At 39.1% G+C, this 21,382-nt stretch overlaps 1 protein-coding gene across 1 annotated transcript in view; it reads left to right on the forward strand.

The window, feature by feature from the left end:
- Positions 1-20,643, forward strand: part of LOC134219731 (uncharacterized) — a 364,672-nt gene extending 344,029 nt beyond the window's left edge. The window contains exons 3-4 of the mRNA XM_062698570.1: positions 7,860-7,990; positions 19,776-20,643. Of these exons, the coding sequence (XP_062554554.1) occupies positions 7,860-7,990; positions 19,776-19,904 (260 nt within the window). The 3' untranslated portion in view covers positions 19,905-20,643. The remainder of the gene's footprint in view (positions 1-7,859; positions 7,991-19,775) is intronic.
- Positions 20,644-21,382: the final 739 nt, after the last annotated feature.

Raw genomic sequence — 21,382 nt, forward strand, 5'->3', positions numbered from 1 at the left:
TTTCTTGCAATCCAGAACATCCACGGTAGACTCCATTGCGTTCTTCAAGCGGCCCTTTCCCTCAAGTACATCCTTGCAAGTCAGGCTCGCTGCGTTGATCACACCTTCTATTTCGACCTCCCGCGAGGGGACATAAACCATATATTCAATATTGTACGCCCTGTCGCCAGCAATTTCATTCGCCACCTGGTATGTAGGTGCGGTGATGCGTAGTTTGTTTCTGTTGATTTGATTGAAATCAAGCTTCGTAAAACGACGCGTCAAGTCTCGTTTGATTCCGAGAAAATCTAGGCTTTTCGCTTTCTGCCGAAAGTAAACAACCCAAGGGCCAGGCGAAGATGCCTGGTAAAATCGTGTGCGAACCTCTTTTGGTGGCACATCACCTCCCACAGTCTCTGCTTCCATTCTCACCCCGAAAGGTGGAAGGACAATTCTTGCTTATACTAACTTAAAACTATTAGCAAATCAGAAAAAAAATGAAAAAAAAAACTAATTCAATTGATTTAAATCAGTCCCGTTCCAAAAGGGAGAACAATAAAACAAAATCTGCCACTTATCTGCGCTGCTGCTGTAGGTAGCAGCAGAAACAATAGCCTGCTTCACTGGCGTCGCCAGAAGCAGCTACTTCGCTCGCCGACAGTGATCGCCTTGGATCCGTAGGTAGGCACCACACAATAGACTCGCACTACCGAACAAAACCCGCGATGAGACACAGCACACACGTCTGGCTCGTTCGAACTATCGGCACGGAATGAGCTCTGGGCAGTTATTGAAGAATAAACAAGATGTGAAACCTCATTTTGATATATTTGCATTCCAAGTAGTTATTGTTGTTGTTGGTTCCAGGTAGTATACAAACTTCATTCATATCACTAATATGAAGTTGTCTATTGTTTAGAAATGCAAAATGTGAATAAATTGCAACGATACAACTTCACGCCGAGAGCGTGAGGGAAAAAACGGGCTAATATAGCAAAGATCATGTACCATATTAAAACTAAATTAAGGACACTCCTCACGGAATACAAGTTTCAAAGTGCTCGCGTTTTCGGGGGCACACCAATCGATTGTTGATTTAGCTTTGCCGCGTCGCAGCATGCGTGAAATAATAAAAATGACAGTTGTGCGTTGCATCCGTATCGAGTGGTGTGCCCCCGAAAACGCGAGCACTCTGAAACTTGGATTCCGTAAAGAGTGATTTTAAAGACCATTAGCATATACCATGAACGCATTTTATTCATGGACCCCAAAGGCATGTACCAAATTTAAAACAGGCTGATATATCTCTGGTGTAGATCCTAATGCCTTACTTCAGGGTTTTCTTGGATGACCATGAACATTTGAAATGGGTGCATTCTATTCTACGTACCATAAAGGGCATGTATAACTATTCAAATAGGCCGATAGAACTCTGGTTACGCGTGAAGTTCTTGAGGATCATTCAAGTCTAGACCAACATTTGAAAAGGGCGTAACAGCCAAAATTTATTCCTTCTCATTCTTTGTCTACATATATAACTATATATGGGGACGAAGAAACAGAAGGAATAAATTTTGGCTGTTACGCCCTTTTCAAAAGTTGGTCTAGAAGTGTTCTCTTGCATACCCATGAACATATGCAATGAAAGCGGTATATTCCATGTACCACAAAGGGCATATGCCACTTTTGAAACAATCCGAAAGGTATCTGGTTACGTGTGAAGATCCTGAGGCCTATTCTAGCATTTTCTTGGAAGACCATAAACATATGCAATGGACGTATTCTATTCTATGTACTACAAAGGGCATGTACCACTTTTGAAACAAGCCAAAAGATCTCTGGGTACCCATGCAGATTTAAAGGCCTATTCCAGGGTTTTCTTGGATGACCATGAACCTATGCAATGGACGCAATCTATTCTATGTACCACAAAGGGTATGTAGCACTTTTGAAAAAATCTGAAAGATCTTTGGTTACGCGTGTAGATCTTAAGGCCTTTTCCAGGGTTTTCTTGGATGACCATAAACTTATGCAATGAAAGCGCTCTTTTCTATGTACCACAAAGGGCATGCACCACTTTTGAAACAATCTAAAAGATCCCTGGTTACGCGTGTAGACCTGAAGGCCTTTTCCAGGGTTTTCTTGGATGACCATGAACATATGCAATGAAGGCGCCAGAGGACTTATCCGAGAGATTTCTTCGATAGCGCAGAACGTATGTAGTGATCACATTTGATTTCTAGATGCGCAAAGAGCATATACCACTTTGAGACAAGTCCATAGACCCATGGTTACGAGTGTAGACCTTAAGGCCTTACTGCAGAGATTTCTTGGATGACTCGGAACATATACTGTGAACGCATTTTATGCTAAGTACCACAAAGAGCATGTACCGTATTTGAATTTGCATAATAGGCCTTTGGTTACGCGAGTAGATCTTTAGGCTTTACTCCAGAGATTTCTCGGATGACTAAGACCTCATTTCAGGGATTTTTGCATTACCCGAAGCATATACCGTGAATATTTTGGCATATTCCGAATAATTTCTTTTGGGAATCTAGAAGAAACTCTGCTGAAAAAGTTTAGAATTTCTTTTGAAAAATCAGAAGAATTTCTTTAGAAAATTCAGAAAAGTTTCCATAGGATATTCAAAAAATCCCTCTAAAATTCTGAGAAAAAAATCAGCTGGACATATTTTCAAATATATAGGGTAAATCACTACTTGGACCTAATGACCCGGTTCCCGGCTCACTGCACATAAAACTTATGATTTATACTGTTTGGAAGCCGTAGGTTTATGATTGATAATTTTTAAAAAGTCTCCTATTTATCTCGCACAATACGCAATATGCTTCAACCATTTATTTTACACCTAATTGACCCAATTATAGAAAATAAAAATGTAAATTTCAAACTTAAATTTTGATGAGTGAATATATCTTCTCAAACAAATAGAAACTATTATGAACAACACCATCTGGCATCACGTTGTCGTGGAACGTGCATATTTTTGTTTACATCGCATTTCCTACCGTCCCGAGAGAAAATGAGAGTTAGATGCTGAGAGATTGAGATATTGCGTATGCCGAAGAGACTTGCGGTATGCCGAAAAAGTCATCGCTGTGACCGAAATGAGTGCTGCACCTTGTGAATTTAAATCAAATAAAGGCTTTTTCAATCGATGCTTAGCAAGAACAGCTATTTTTTCGACAAAGGTGAACCCCATTGCAGTATTACACGGCCCACAAAATTCAGGAAAAGTTGTTCCTTATTCTAAATATCTATTAAATAATGCAGTCGTACGCATGTTTGGCCGGGAATGGGGTAAGAAACCCTATTGGAAATTCTTCGGAACTAGAAGATTATTGGAATTTCATCATAAATATGTATTTCGAAAAACTCATCCACCGCTAGCTCTTTGAAATTTACACCGAAAATTTTTCGGAATTTGTCGTGGAAAATCTATTTTTTTATGAAGGCTCCGAAGAATTTCTTGTAAATATTCCGAAAAGGTCTAGAAACGCCGGTATCGCCAGTCAGTGACGAGTACCGTAAACATGGTGCACGGAAGGTTGTTGTCTACACTTTTTACGGCTGCTGCACTCTGGAAGTAAATTTCTGCTTTAGATAAACTTCCATTTTGGTAAGCCTATGCTTCGCCCTTGTTGTAATATTGATAACCTAAATATTATCAAGCAACAGTTTTCATATAAATTGATCACGTTTGTAATCTCCAAAGCAAACAATCAAACTAATATGATTAGAAAATTATCTAGAGTCATTGAAGTAGGACTTATTTCTCACTTTACTATATACCGGGTGGGTGTCATTCAAACAATCTAAATCGACCGTATTACGCAATGTTGCAAGATTTTGATCAGTGAGCGGATTTTTACGAAACACCCCTATTCGACAGATTTCTTAGAATATTCGTTACACGTGATAATGACGTTAGCCGCGAGCCGTTAGCCGTGTTGCGAATGCAAGTAGGACTTACTACGGTTTACGTAACCACAGCCTACAGAAACAAACAAAACTGGCCCTGTACACATCGTTGATTCGTCCAGTCGCCCTGTATGGTCATGAAGCATGGACATTAAAAGATGCAGACTATCAAATTCTCGGATTGTTTGAGCGGAAAATACTGTGCTCAATTCTTGGCCGCGAACAGTGGCTAAAATCGGGTTTTAAGCGCGTTTATTTTAGTACCTTTATTACGAGATTTATAATAATGGCGTCTTCGAGACATTTTATCAGTAAGTCGACGCGCTTTTTTGGAGGCCTTATGATCAATCTCCCTAAAAATGATATGAAAAATTATGTTTTTCCACTTTACAACATGAAAGGTATATGTCTTCGCGATAGTTGTAGCAAAAGTTCTCCTGAAATACTTTGTCGAATACACCAAGTTAGTAATTTCATTACTTTTAGAGATTGATGATTTATTGCATTTTATGCTAACAAATTTGAACATGTTCGATGTATAAGCATCAGGGAATCAATTTTTTTGGAATGCGCCTGCGAAACAAGCGACAAAAGAGAACCAACGACAAAGCTTTGTTTTTGTCGGAGATAATAATGACAAAGATCCGAAAAATTTTGTCAGCAACAAAAAAGAAAACAATCTTGTTGCTAACTTTTCATCCCGTTGTTTTGCATTATTTCTAGTGAAAATTTCGGTTTTATGCTATCATAGTTTCTGCTTTTATGGAAATATTCGAGAATCGAACAATGATTACAAAGTTATGGAAACTCATATGTGAATATGTACGTTATGTGGAAGATATTGATTTGGAAAATGTATTGGAGGTAACCACTTTCCCTTCGATGGGACTCGAACCCATGACCCTACAGGGTTCGAGTCCCATCGAAGGGAAAGTGGTTACCTCCAATACATTTTCCAAATCAATATCTTCCACATAACGTACATATTCACATATGAGTTTCCATAACATTGTAAATTAACGTCCAAGTCGGGTGGTTTAATCCCCGGAAATAGGCAATTACCTTTGATTGAACTGAATGATTACAAAATTAGCAGCGTATTTTCGGAGATATCAGAGCATGCAAGGCAAATGATTCTTGTCATATTGTATTCGGGTTCTGATAAAGGTTTGTCGCTAGGTGCGTTTGTCAGTAACAAACTATGTTGATGACAAAGAGTATATTGTTAGGCGTTGCTCGAATATTGATTCCCTGATAAGCATACATACAATCATATGGAGACGCATGGTGCATTGGTCCATCCACTCCTTGTGATGGGTGATTGATTTCTACCTTGCAAAGTAGGAAATGGTTTTTGATGAAACATTCCTTACATTCGCTTACAACTCTACAGTTCAGGTATTAATTTAAAGTTCATTACTTGTACTTTGTTTTACGTATGAATTGGCTGCCATAATTTGCCCGGTGACAAGTAGCAGTTAAATCAAATATGACTAAAAATCCAATGAAACTGTTATAACTATTTTAATATTATCTAAAACTTCCTAGAACACGCAAAAAATGTAGAAATGAAAATGAAAAAGATATGATGAAAAACCCTGATGCTGACAACCCCTTAAGTCAGCATAAAATGTAAAAAATCTCCAAAAGTAACGGAATTACGAACTTGGTGTCTTCGTCAAAGTTTTTCAGGAGAATTTTTGTTGCAACGTTTATAAAGAATCAACCCTTATATGTTGTAGAGTGGACATTGGGGGATTGATCAGTAAGCTGAATACCTCCAAAAAAGCGCATTAACTTACTAATTAAATGTCTCGAAGACACCATTACGCTAAATTGCATAATAAAGGAACTATCAAATAAACGCGCTAGAAACCTGGTTTTAGCCGCTGTGCGGTGTGGTGGAAAATGATGAATAGCGCAGACGCAATAATCACGAGTTGTACCAAGTGTACAAAAATGCAGAATTCGGCAGGCTGATAAATACGGCAGTGAACCCGGTAGAGGACGTCGGCTCCGTGGTAGACCCCGCACTCGCTGGCTGTGTGCAATCGAGGAAGATTCGCGTGCGGCCTGCGTGCAGGTAGACTGGCGACAGACGGCCGAGGCCCAAGATCGATCTCCGGACAACACGGAGATTACGACTATCATAGGTATAGGTATATAGGTATGACAATGTCAGCAGAAGGCGCTAGTGTGAGATGTCAAATAAAAAGATAAACGATGCGCGCGCCTCTGGATTTGAAACTTGTATAATCAATTGTATTTAAGACGATTGACATGTTTACACATTTCAAATGGCTCCTAAAGCAAATTGTCGGAACCCCATTTTTAGGTGATAAATTATGAAATATAAACCACTATGAACTGTGATCAATGGCGTAGCCACGGGGGTGGTTTTGGACATAAAACCGCCCCCAGAGATAAAATTTTCAGAAGAATTTTTTTTTTCGAAAAAAAAATGTTCAGAAAACCCCCCTAGACCAATTTTCTGGCTACGCCACTGACTGTGATGTAAATGTAATGAATTTCAATTATGTTTTTTTATGATTTTATTCAATATGTTAAGACTCCATTTCTCGCGCTTAGTTTCATAAGGGCGTAACTGTATTGATCGATTTCTTTTAATCGATTTTATATTTTGTTAAAAACTCAATTGTTTCAAAAGCTACAACCGTGATCATTGATGTTGGTGTAAGATACAATCATCCTTTATCACACCAAACCATTAAAACATCGACAAACTAGCGCAATTCGGTACAATAATAAAAAGAAAACATCGACGAAGAGAAATCGATCAATGCAGTTACGCCCCTATGAAACCAAGCGCGAGATTTATATTTATACTTTTTAGTGGATTATCTTAAAATACTGGCAAGCTTTTCATTGGTATGCAAATTATAACAAAAACCAAAACAACATGGTGCCGACAACACATCATATTTTTCTAAATGGCATAAAATCAACATTTCGCTATAAACGTTAACAAACAAATGATGGAATAAATTAAATCTCAGCACCAGCTACTAACTAAGGCCATTTGATGCACGTTGTTATAAGCCAAAAACAAAAGGGCACCACCAACCGACCACTTTCCCTACAACTTCAACTGACCTGAATCGAAATAGAAGTCTCCATCGCTCTGGACAGTTGTACATTGCTGTGTTATCAGACACAACACGCCACCAGACTAAATAATATTTCCCGCGATGCGAACGATAGCTGGTTGAAAGTTTTTTAATCAGCATTAGATATAACGCAATGGAATCAGCTTCGCTTTCCACACACTCTGTTCGCGTTGTAGATAGGAGATTAAAGTTTAGCTTGCAGAGGAAAACAATTTTCCAACGGAACCGGGTTTTGCCGTGCGGTTCACAATTCGTAGCTGGTAAATACATAAGTTTAAAGTAGATTACAAAGTTCGGTGTGCGGCAGCATTGAAATTGCAACTAATCTCGAAATACCAAACAAATATGGAAGTCGGACAAACTTTACTTTGAAGAACGGAATGTTATTCATTTATGGTGTCTGATCAAATTAGTTATATCAATTCACGTTTGACAACATACGTCAAGTTGATATGAACATTGTTTCCATTATTGCTCTGACTGAAGCAATGAAACTAACAATATTTAACAATTTAAGCTACTTTTAAACACCAAATTTATCCCAGATAATTAGTTAACACAATCCAAATGCTAAAATTTATTTATATTTATTATTATGAATTCGAATGTGAAGCCTTGTTCACAATTTATTTATGTTTTCACTTAACCAATCTTTCATTTACATTTTCAGTAATTTATCGACAAAAAATACAAAACCATATTCTCTCTATTTTACCATAGTGCGAACACAGTAAAACTTTTTCAACCAAATCAAATTTTAATAAATAAAATAATTTTTTAAAACTCGTTTTTTTTCTTCATTTACAGAACTAACCCACGCAGCAACCAGGATTCAAGCGTGTTTTAGAGGGCATATGTCACGGAAAGAAGGAGGCGGAGGCAAGAAAGACGAGGAAGATGACAAAAAGGATGTCAATATCGATGAACTAACCAGAAAGGTATGACCGTTAAAAAAAAGGTTGATTAATTCCAGTAGTTATGGTGCATTTTTCATGTATGTGGGAAAAGGCAAAAATCAAAATCAATAATTATCGAATAACCCTGCTCGCAGAGCAGATTACCTTTGACAGATATCGAATATTTTTGATAAATATCTTATTGGTTTTTCTGGATAGCATCAACTGTTATTATAAAAGGGTGTTTTTACATTTTCGAACTGCTACTTTTATTTGTTTTTTTACTGCTTTTATTTTCCGTCGCCCTATTTCCTCCCGAAGACAATCACCAAAGCCATCAACACACGCGCCGGAACCTACGGCTTTACTTCCTATCAGAGGGCAGATGTGACCACATAATTTTTGTCTTAGAAAATGGCAATGGTGCCAACTAGGATAGAATCCAGGCTCGCTGGGGTGAGCGGCAGTTACGCTAACCACTCAACCATCGGCACCGACTAACAGCCACTTTTCAGTTAAATTAAATTTAATTTAGAAAATGAGACAGAGCTTAAAATAAAAGTTTGTGCTACTAGTTTTGAAACGAGTTGCACATACTATGTCTATCTTGCCAATAAATCATATTGCAGCAGAGAACAAATAGATTCCATGTTATCGTGCCATATTGCATTGCTCGACAAACTATAAAGCAATAAAAGAACCTGCCTTTGGACAATTTTTATGCCATATCAATTAAACTATTTTATTTATTACGTGACACAAAAAATACCATATTTGAACACTCACACCAGCAAATTGAACCAAATGTAGTCATGTAACTTTTGTTCTAATATTAGTTTTGCATTATAGCACCAAAATGAGTGTACTAAGGGATTTTATGCAACTCACTTGAGTTGCATAACGATCATCAATGCACCCGTTTCATTGGGGCAGCAGGGACTATGTCCAAGGGCTTGACGATCCCTCCGCAGGCCATCTGCGAGTTGTGGTGCCTGCCTAGGATGTGGTGGGGTTTGACAGTGGACCCTGTTAAACTTCTATAAAAAGCTGCATGTATCCGCAAGTAGGCTCCGCCAAAGCGAGCGTGTGTCGCTCAAAGCGCACAAGCCCAAGTTCTGGTGCTAGGTGGGACGCTAAACAGCCTCGACACGACGGCCTTCCGACGAGACAGGAGGTTTGCTCAGGCCCAATAAGCCGCCTTTAAAAACAACCATCACGAACGACATAGAAGATAATACGACTCGATACAATCGGCAACGACCTAGGCGACGAATAAAGGATCACGATTGGAAGCTTGAAACATGGAACTGCAAGGCGCTAGCCTTCGCAGGTTGCGAAAGGATAATCTACGATGAATTACATCCCCGCAACTTCGACGTCGTAGCGCTGTAGGAAATCTGCTGGACAGGACAGAAAGTGTGGAAAAGCGGGCATCGAGCGGCTACCTTATATCAAAGCTGTGGCACCACCAATGAGCTGGAAACCGGCTTCATAGTGCTAGGCAAGATGCACCGATTGGGTGGCATCCAATCAACGCAAGGATGTGCAAGCTGAGGATAAAAGGCCGTTTTTTCAACTATAGCATCATCAACATGCACTGCCCACACGAAGAGAGACCCGACGATGAGAAAGAAGTGTTCTACCCAACCAGTTAGTCATAACAAAATTTTATCACAATTACATATATCAATATGTGTTACAAATAACAAAACTTGCAATAATTTTGTTATAAATTCTCTGTCAAAGATGGAGGAAAGAAAATTTCATGATCGTCATAACATGATTATAACATAATGTGTTATGTTTATTTCTAGCGAAAAAAAAATTGCCTACATTTTTGGTAGATAGCAATTGGAAAAAAACGAAGGTACCACCTACAGTATAACTTGAACTTATATTCAAAGTAGAAACAGCTGGACAAAGTTAATTGCCTACATTATGGATAATCATAATCTTTTCAAGAACATACTATTTTATAGTATGAGTTATTTGCTCCCCTTTTTATGTAACACAACGAGTTATAATTTTGTTCAAAAAATAACATATTCAGTAATATTTTTGTTAAAACTAGAGGAGATTTTGTTACAATTTTTGTTATTTTAACTACTAATGGTACATGTTTTATAAAAACCGCTGTTATAAAAACTGCTGTAACAGAATAACAAGACCTGATATAAATCTGTTACTATCTACTGGTCGGGTATGCACAGCTGGAACAGACATAGGATGGATGCTCACTGCGGGACGTCAAAATCGTCATCGGTGGCATGAACGCTCGGATAGGAAGAGAGGAAATGTATAGACCGGTCATCGGACCGGATAGTCTGCATACCGTATCGAACGAAAACGGCCAACGATGCATTAACTTTGCAGCCTTCCGCGGAATGGTAGTCCGACGCACTTTCTTCCCCGCAAGAATATCCACAAGGTCACATGGAAATCACCTAATCAAGTAACGGAAAACCAAATCGACCACGTTCCAATCGACGGTAAATTCTTCTCCGACATCACGAACGTACGCACTTACCGCAGTGCGAATATTGAATCCGACCACTACCTCGTTGCAGTATGTCTGCGCACAAAACTCTCGACGGTGTACAACACGCGTCGGAGTCGTCCGCCGCGGCTGAACATTGGGCGGCTACAAGACGATAGCCCAAGACTACGCGCAGCAGCTGGAAGTGGCACTCCCTACGGAAGAGCAGCTAGGCGCAGCGTCTCTTGAAGATGGCTGGAGAGATATTCGATCCGCCATTGGAAGCACCGCAGCCGCTGCACTTTGCACGGTGCCCCCGTAACAGAGAAACGACTGGTATGACGGAGAATGTGAGCAGTTAGTTGAGGAGAAGAATGCAGCATGGGCGAGATTGCTGCAACACCGCACGAGGGCAAACGAGGTACGATACAAACGCCAGCAGGAAGATCGAGACCGTGAAGAGACGGAGCAATTGTACCGCTCTAATAACGCACGAAAGTTCTATGAGAAGTTGAACCGCTCACGTAAGGGCCACGTGCCACAGCCCGATATGTGTAAGGACTTAAACGGGAACCTTCTTACAAACGAGCGTGAGGTGATCCAAAGGTGGCGGCAGCACTACGAAGAGCACCAGAATGGCAATGTGACAGACAACGGTGGCGGTATGGAAATTAACCTAGGGGCACGCACGCAGGACATGCGACTTCCGGCTCCGAATCTCCAGGAAATCCAGGATGAGATCGGCCGGCTGAAAAACAACAAACCCCTGGAGTTGACCAACTACCAGGAGAGCTGTTTAAACACGGTGGTGAGGCACTGGCTAGAGCGCTGCACTGGGTTATTACTAAGGTTTGGGAGGATGAGGTTCTGCCGCAGGAGTGGATGGAAGGTGTCGTGTGTCCCATATACAAAAAGAGTGAAATGGTGGATTGTAGCAACTGTTGCGCAATCACATTGCTGAACGCCACCTAAAAGGTACTCTCCCAAAATTTATGCCACCGACTAACACCAATTGCAAAAGAGTTTCTGGGGCAATACCAGGCGGGATTTATGGATGAACGGTCTACCATAGACCAGGTGTTCACCGTACGTCAGGTATTGCAGACATACTGCGAATACAACGTGCACAAACATCATCTATTTATCGACTTCAAAGCTGCATATGATACAATCGATCGGGACTAGCTATGGCAGCTAATGCACGAACACGGATTTCCGCATAAACTGATACGGTTGATCAAGGCGACGATGGATGTGGGTGGCGATGGGTGATGCGCGTAGTTCGAGTTTCAGGGGCATTCTCGAGTCCCTTCGAAACCCGCAGAGGGTTACGGCAAGGTGATGGTCTTTCAGGTCATGGTCAGGGATTGACACGAGTAGTACGATTTTCACGAAGGTCGTCCAGTTATTTGGTTTCGCCGACGACTTTGGTATTATGGCAAGTAACTTTGAGAGGATGGAGGAAGCCTACATCAGACTGAAAAGCGAAGCTAAACGGATTGGACTAGTCATCAACATGTCAAAGACGAAGTACATGATGGGAATAGGCTCAAGAGAGGTCAATGTAAGCCACCACCACGAATTTCTAACGGTGGTGACGAAATCGAGGTGGTTGAAGAATTCGTGTATTTGGGCTCACTGGTGACCTCCGAGAACGATACCAGCAGAGAAATTCGGAGACGCATCATGGCAGGCAATCGTACGTACTTTGTACTCCGCTTCGATCGAATAGAGTTCGCCGCCGTACCAAACTGATTATCTACAAAACGCTTACTAGACCGGTGGTTATCTACGGACACGAGACCTGGACGATGCTCGTGGAGGACCAACGCGCACTGGGCGTTTTCGAAAGGAAAGTGCTGCGTACCATCTATAGTGGGGTGCAGATGGCGGACGGTACGTGGAGGAGACGAATGAATCACGAATTGCATTAGCTGTTGGGAGAACCATCCATCGTTCACACTACGAAAATCGGAAGACTGCGGTGAGCCGGGCACGTAGCCAGAATGTCGGACAGTAATCCGGTGAAAATGGTTCTCGACGGGAATAAGAAGGCGAGGTGCACAGCGAGCAAAGTGGATCGATCAAGTGGAGAACGATTTGCGGACCCTCCGCAGACTGCGTGGTTGGCGACATGCAGCCATGTACCGAGCTGAATGTAGAAGACTTCTGTGTACTGCACAGGCCACTCCGGTCTTAGTCTGGTAATAAATAAATAAATCTACGCCAAATATGTTTTGAAAATGAAGAGCATATCAACAACAGCAATTGATGTATTAATATTCAAAATCGGTGGTTGCAAACCTAGCAGTAAAAAAAGTTTTCAAAAATAAATTCAAATTGGCGGCCGAATTCAGTATGGCTGCTGTGGAGAATGAGATGGGTACAAAAACAAATTTAAAATACTTGCCCAGAAATGATTATTGTCATTTAATTATTCATAGCAGTTTTATAATTTGCGGAAATGTTATGCTCTGTTTTGGCGTGTTTTTAGTAAACGTGTAGAGGGCTAACTTAAATTCAGTGACGGACGGCTTAGCCCGATCAATTTTCGGAGAAGGATCGTAACAAAACGAAATACCAAAAAAAGTCAGTTTGCTGAGTATTGTTAAGACGGACGGTCGAGTCTGGCACGCTCGTCCGGGTCACGACAATGACGCAGCCGGTAGACGCGAAAATTTTGTTTCAAGTTAAATTTTTAGTTTTTACTTTCTGCTCCCTTGTTTTAGTGTCGGTTTTTATCTGGTTGAAATGAAAAGAACAGCGAAGGCAACTTGAATAGACGAAAAGTAAGCGGCTCCCCGACAGAAGGGCGGTGGAGGAATAAAGTTTCCGGTAGACTCTCTGACGGAAGGGCAGAAGAGTGGGCCGGAATGGAAAATCAAATGTCAGAGCAATGGAAAATACAAATGGCGAAAAGTAAAAAAAAAAATGAATTTGGATTTGGAATAAATTCGGATTGATTTGGATTGAATTTGAATTGATTTGCTTCGGATTTGGATTCAATTTGGATTGATTTGGATTAGGATTGAGTTTGGATTGAATTTGGATTGGATTTGAAATGAATTTGGATTTGGATTGAATTCGGATTGGGACTGAATTCGGATTGGATTTGGATTTGGATTGGATTTAGATGGCATTTGGATTGAATTTGGATTTGGATTGAATTCGGATTGGATTTGGATTGAACTTGGATTGGATTTGGATTGAATTTGGATTGAATACGGATTGGATTTGGATTGAATTGGATTGGATTTGAATTGAATTCGGATTGGATTGAATTGGATTTGGATGGAATTTGGATTGGATTTAGATAGGATTTGGATTTGGATTGGATGGTTGAATTTGGATTGAATTGGATTGATTTCGACTTGGATTGATTTGGATTTGAATTGGATTCGGATTTGGATTTAATTGAGATTGAATTTGGATTTGAATTGAATTCGGATTGATTTGGATTGATTTGGATTTGATTGGATTTGGATTTGATTGATTTGGATTTAGATTGGATTAGGATTTGGATTTAATTTGGATTTGGATTTGCATTGGATTTGGATTGAATTCCGATTGGATTTGAATTGGATGCTCCCTGACGGAAGGGCAGTGGAGCTGAGGAAGAAGTAGAAATGAAAAGAACAGCGAAGGCAACTTGGAAATGAAATGCCAGAGCGATGGAAAATGAAAATGGCGAAAAGTAAAAAAAAAAAACGATAGTCGCTTATTATTTCCACATGCGATATAGAAGTATACTTCTAGAAGAAGTCCAGTAATAATGACACAAATATATTTGGATTTGGATTAAATTCGGATTGGATTTGGATTGAATTTTAATTGGATTCGGATTTGGATTCAATTTGGATTGAATTTGGATTGGATTTGGATTGAATACAGATTGGATTTGCATTGGATTTGGATTAGGATTGAGTTTGGATTGGATTTGAAATGAATTTGGATTTGGATTGAATTCAGATTTGGATTGAATTCGGATTGCATTTGGATTGGATTTAGATGGGATTTGGATTGAATTTGGATTTGGATTGGATGGTTGAATTCGGATTGGATTTGGATTGGATTTTGACTTGGATTGGATTTGAATTTGGATTGGATTCGGATTTGGATTGAATTTAGATTGAATTTGGATTTGGATTAAATTCGGATTGGATTTGGATTGGATTGTATTCGGATTTGGATTCAATTATTTTTGAATTTGGATTGGATTTGGATTGAATACGGATTGGATTTGCATTGGATTTGGATTAGGATTGTGTTTGGATTGAATTTGGATTGTATTTGAAATGAATTTGGATTTGGATTGGATTAAATTCAGCTTGGATTTGGATTGAATTAGATTGGATTTGGATTGAATTCGGATTGGAATTGGATTGGATTTGGATTTAGATTGAATTTAGATGGGATTTGGATTGAATTTGAATTTGGATTGGATTTGGATTTTGATTTGATTGTTCTTAGATTGAAACTAAATTGTATTTGGATCGGTAGAAAAAAATTGTTTTGATTAAGTTTGGATTGAATTTACTTTAGATTGGTATTGTATTTGATTGGATTTGGATTTAGATTGGATTAGGATTTGGGTTGGATTTGGATTGAATTTGGATTTGAATTTGCATTGGATTTGGATTGAATTCCGATTGGATTTGAATTGGATGCTCCCTGACGGAAGGGCAGTGGAGCTGAGGAAGAAGTAAAAATGAAAAGAACAGCGAAGGCAACTTGAAAATGAAATGTCAGAGCGATGGAAAATGAAAATGGCGAAAAGTAAAAAAAAAACGAGAGTCGCTTATTATTTCCACATGCGATATAGAAGTATACGTCTAGAAGAAGTCCAGTAATAATGACACAAATATATTTGGATTTGGATTGAATACGGATTGGATTTGCATTGGATTTGGATTGGGATCGAGTTTGGATTGAATTTTGATTGGATTTGGATTGAATACGGATTGGATTTGCATTTGATTTGGATTAGGATTGAGTTTGGATTGAATTTGGATTGGATTTGGATTGAATTTGGATTGGATTTAGATGGGATTTGGATCGAATTTGGATTTGGATTGGATGGTTGAATTCGGATTGGATTTGGATTGGATTTGGATTGAATTGGATTGGACTTGGATTTGGATTCGAATTTGGATTGCATTTAGATTGGATTTGGATTGAATTAGGATTGGATTGTATTCGGATTTGGACTCAATTATTTTTGAATTTGGATTGGATTTGGATTGAATACGGATTGGATTTGCATTGGATTTGGATTAGTATTGAGTTTGGACTGAATTTGGATTGAATTAGATTGGATTTGGATTGAATTCGGATTGGAATTGGATTGGATTTGGATTTGGATTGAATATGAATTTGGATTGGATTTGGATTTTGATTTGATTGTTCTTAGATTGAAACTAAATTGTATTTGGATCGGTAGAAAAAAAATTGTTTTGATTAAGTTTGGATTGAATTTACTTTAGATTGGTATTGATTTTGATTGAAATGAATTTGATTGCTATGTGACTTGGGTTTGTGAAGATTAGAATTAGTTTCAATATGTGTTCCGAATCGTGCTTGGATTGGATTTTGAGTTGTTTTATATTTGATTTGGTTTGGACAACGACTGTATTGAGATTAGTGTGCGTTCGATTCTGTTTAGCATTTGGTTTGAATTTGATTTTCGTCGAATTTATAGCATTTGTTATTAAATGTGAAATTCATTAGAATTTGATTTGGCCTGAACAATAAAATCTCCTTTAGATGATACATGTTGTAGAAGTAGAGAAGAGGAAGAATGTGGAGAATGAGATGGGTACAAAAACAAATTTAAAATACTTGCCCAGAAATTATTGTTGTCATTTAATTATTCATAGCAGTTTTATAATTTGCGGAAATGTTATACTCTGTTTTGGCGTGTTTTTAGTAAACGTGTAGAGGGCTAACTTAAATTCAGTGACGGACGGCTTAGCCCGATCAATTTTCGGAGAAGGATCGTAACAAAACGAAATACCAAAAAAAGTCAGTTTGCTGAGTATTGTTAAGACGGACGGTCGAGTCTGGCACGCTCGTCCGGGTCACGACAGCTGCCTCCATTTTTATTATTTTAATTTGAGGACACTTCTTCTTCTTCTTCTTATTGGCATTACATCCCCACCCTGGGACAGAGCCGCCTCGCAGCTTAGTGTTCATTAAGCACTTCCACAGTTATTAACTGCGAGGTTTCTAAGCCAAGTTACCATTTTTGCATTCGTATATCATGAGGCTAACACGATGATACTTTTATGCCCAGGGAAGTCGAGACAATTTCCAATCCGAAAATTGCCTAGACCGGCACCGGGAATCGAACCCAGCCACCCTCAGCATGGTCTTGCTTTGTAGCTGCGCGTCTTACCGCACGGCTAAGGAGGGCCTCGATAATTTGATGACACACTCTTCCTCTTTCCAACGATACACTGATCTCTAAGATTGGTTGAGAATTCTCGCTTAACTTTTCAAAAGGACCTAAGTAGCATTTTTTTCATGAATTAATTTAAATACAGGGTGCGGCAGAAAATAATGCGAAAATGTTTAAACTTGAATATTGGGTTAATACGAGTAGTTAGTGACTAATTTCTGTTAAACATATTTTTGTTTATGTTTACTTTCAAATGCTGCACCGAGAGATTGTAATTGTTTTATTGCAAATTTCTAAAAATGTACGCATTTGTTGCTCGCCCAGAAGACCCCGAATGAGAGTACTATGGTGGTAGGATGTCTTTTGGCCACAGTTTATCGCCTTAAAACGTCTCTGCAGGACGGATCTAAGCAGCGAAAGCCGGGAAGTGGACGTCCATCTTTGCACATATGCCAAACATGATCAAATCGGCTCGTGGAAAGATTACTCGCAACCTGGTGCGTTCCATAAAAAAAAATGCCAAGGAAGTCAAAATTTCTTAGAAATCCATGCGAGATCCATCAAAGAAGACTTACATGTACCTTCCAGAGCTTGAGTGAAACGCCACTTGATTACGAACCAGGTATAGGAACTACGAGTGACCCGTTAAAAAAGATTGCTTTCTTCGATGAAAAAGGAAGAAAATATAATCCTGTTCTCCGACGCGTAAATCTTTTCAGCATCGATGCTGACGCCAATGCAATGGCCGCACGGACCGATTCATTTCACCGAAGAAAATTGTGGATGTTCTGGAGAAAATGAAGTTTAAATTACAAACCAATCCGGCTGATGTTATGATGTTTGGCTTGGTGGCCACAACGGTTTGAAACTACCCCCTGTTTTCATTTATGTTGGGTTTAAAATCAATACCGAATTATTTATCGGTATTTCAAAGGACCAAGTGCTTCCCTGGGTGAAAGCCAATTTCTCCGATGATCATAACGTTGTCCTACGGCATGATGGAGCGCCATGTCATACGTGCAATAGACCCAACAATTGTAGAAGAACAAAATGAAATTTTGGTCGAAAGATTTGTGGCCCCTTAGCAGTCCAGGTCCTAATCCTTTGGGTTATACGATTGGGGCGTATGTTGAAGCACGAGCCTGCAAATCATCGCACAATTCATGAAAAAAATGTTACTTAGGTCCTTTTGAAGAGTTAAACAAGAATTGTTGAAGTTATGATAGTTTTGGTGAGTCAAGAACCCCAACGAGGGGTCCATCTTTCTGTCGGATCCTTAATATACTCGCCGAAAACCTTCGAATGAACATTTTTAAGAACCTCGTGCAAATAGTGGCCCGGTCTCAGCTAGAATTACTCTGAGGCTACTAATATTGTTCCTTTAGTCTGGAATAATTGGGTCTTATTTTTTTTGTGACTGCACCAACCATCCGCTGAGATGACTCGTTCGAATACCTTGTCCAGATGGTATTTCGTCTGCGATTTTAAAAAGGCACAATCCTTCATTGTACCTCCTTACTGACCTCCAGCAGGGACTTTCACTTCTGATTCGCCTCCACGACTAGGGCGACCTGTTAGGGCTTCTCTTCGTCTGCTACTGGTTTTTGTTACCAGTCGTCATTTTCCATCTCACGAATTGCACGAGAAGCCAGATCTACCACGCCGAAACTCTACAATAAAGCGGTAAGGGAAGGTACAACACAGGCTCCGTTAGTAGTCCATCATTACTCTCTTCCATCAGACCACGCATCCCTTTGGCACGAATCGCTCTACACCAAACTGAACGCATTGTTACCGCCTATCCCCATCCGGGTAAAAATTATTGCAATGTTTCTTCTGTGCAAGAAGAGCTATAGGTAGGGTGCCATAAATTTTCGCACTGGATCTAATCTCTGTGCGCCATATCCAAATCATTCGAGCTCGTGATAACACTGCTATCTCATTTAAAACGACATCTAGGTGCTAATCAACATGGGTTTATCTCAGCAGGAGAAATTGGCTCAATAATACCTAATTCTGTTATTGATGCCATACTCTGTTATGAACGAGCCCTGCATAAGAGGTAAAATACCAAAGGAATAATACTAAAAACTAATATGCACAATACTTAAGCCATAACATACTCTACTCAGTTATTAAATTGAATTTCAATACCAAATGCATAACCAATTATTATTCGTTTGGTATTGAAATACCTAAGCATGTTATGCCTCAAGTATTCTGTATATAAGTTTTTGGTATTATTTTTTTATATTTTACCTCTTATGCAAGGCTAGTTCATACCAATTCCTATTATCGAGGTCGTCGCTCCTGCTCGGGATAACCTACGACAAATGAACTCTTGGGCCTTGTGCCGAAATTCCGATAACGGTTCGTGGGAAAAGCGTAAACGGGAAGCTTTTGCCATCACAGTTCATATATCAGAAGACTGCAGTGCAGTGGTTCTATTACCATTTCACTGAACGGAAACTGTCTGTTTACGTACGTGGTGCTCAGTCAATAGTTATGTTTTTGGCAGCTTCAGTTATTCCTCATGGACCCCATAAGACGTCTTTAATATTTCTTTTACACCTCGTCGTCATTAACAACGTGTTCCAAGGACCTCAACTACATAATGCAGACAATATGAAAGACTAATACATATCGATCCGGTGCGTGCACTAGCTGTGATCTAATCTGATCTGTGCACATTTTTGTTTTCATTTTTCAAAGTAATATTTGTCACTCTTAGCAATAACACAAGCAATAACACATCGGTAGGTAATTTGTGTAGAGCATAACTAAAAAGATAATAAGTTATGCTCAATGTTCTGCAACTCGATGTAGTGGAGAAGGGAACTGTATGCCTTTGCTATATATGTGTAGCGTGTATACTGAGAAATTTAATTTTAATATATTTTTTATATTTAAATTTTATTAACAGGTTATTTATTATCTATTAATTCTATTCCCAGGTCGCCGAAGAACTCGACATTGACATGGATGATCCAGAGCTGCACAAGGCGGCCAGCAAAATACAAGCCTCATTCCGCGGACACAAGGTTCGCCGGGATGTGCCCGCCTCTACATCGGACAGCAAGTAGGATGGAGCGAAGTGTATCCGAAGCGATTAATTAATTCATTGAAGAGAAATGAACACATATTATAGATTGCATTCATAAATTAAAATATTTAATAACAACAAAATAACTTGGATAACATTCACCACATAATGATCAAAGTGATGTTGCATAAAATTAAATGTCGATTATAAAATATATGACAACTACTTGTTATCATTTTATAACTTTTATCGAAACGAAACGCAGAGAACATTACAAGATATAGTGAAATCCGATTCGGCAAGTTGTGAAACTATCGAGAAATGACTTTATAATATTAAAGATTTGCAAACGAATACCGTACCACTTTCGATACAACATCAATAAATCTTTCAAATTTTAAATCAACTGCTGCTAAGTCCCTTTAACATCAGAGTTCCTCCTCGAAGGTTTAAAAGATACATTAATGAATACAGATTTCTGTGAGCTATTTGACATGATTGAAATTTATCCAATTAAAACAAAAGTCGTATTTCACATCCCATCTATCGACCAGCGTAGTAGAATATACCAAGGCAAACTACAACCCAGAAAACAGTGTTAGAATACACCTAGAAATAGATTTTTGCTGGATTTTGTCCACAGAAAAACCGCTTCAGCGGTGTCGTTCTGATCAAACTTCGAGCAACACACTAAGAAAGTGAAAAACAACATCAGCTAGTAATAGAAAAATAAAGGAAAATCATACAATTGCAGTGAGCTTTAAATCCCGATTAGTGCAGATTCAACGTTTCATTATTCTTTCACTGGATATCACGTTCCTTCACTTCACGTTAAGTTTTTTAAATACATGTAGGTACTGGGATGAATGGGGGAGAACTATGCCCTAACTAAAGAATTACTAGGCTGCGGACACACTACTCAGAAATGGATTATAAATATTATTCGGCTGTATAATAACTTTTTTGAGATTAAAAAGTATATATCTAGAATGCTTTGAGAATAGGTCGTAAGGGCAAAAAAGAGTCTCTGTTTGCTTCCATCCTCTTTCGATTATTACAGATCTATAATAAAGTTCACTTCAGATTTCTTGGCAGATCTAATATAATATATTATATTCTGCTGTGCGAACAATCATGTTAATTAATAGTCTTCAGCACTGCTGGTAGGTGATTTTTTTTCTATAGTGTCAGATGGAAGACATAAGGTAGAAAATTAATATTTTAACGGGAGATCAGCAATTTTTGGAGGAGACATTGGAATTAGAAATAATAGCAATTCTGCATGGCGGGACGTCCGCATGCACTAATAGATTTGAATGTCTGAGGTTCGTCCTCTGTATTACAAAGAAATTTATAAATCGGAATAAACAGGAAGCTAAGTGGTGGAATGCTCGCATAAACTTCTATAGAAAGGAGTGCCGCAGTCGATGTAGTGCGATTCCGCTGGGTAGTTTTTCAATGCGTTGAAAAATAGGATCAATCTTTTAACCAGTGTTGGGAAAAACTTAAAACCTCAAA

The sequence above is a fragment of the Armigeres subalbatus genome, chromosome 3, assembly GCF_024139115.2.
Source record: "Armigeres subalbatus isolate Guangzhou_Male chromosome 3, GZ_Asu_2, whole genome shotgun sequence".
NCBI lineage: Eukaryota > Metazoa > Arthropoda > Insecta > Diptera > Culicidae > Armigeres > Armigeres subalbatus.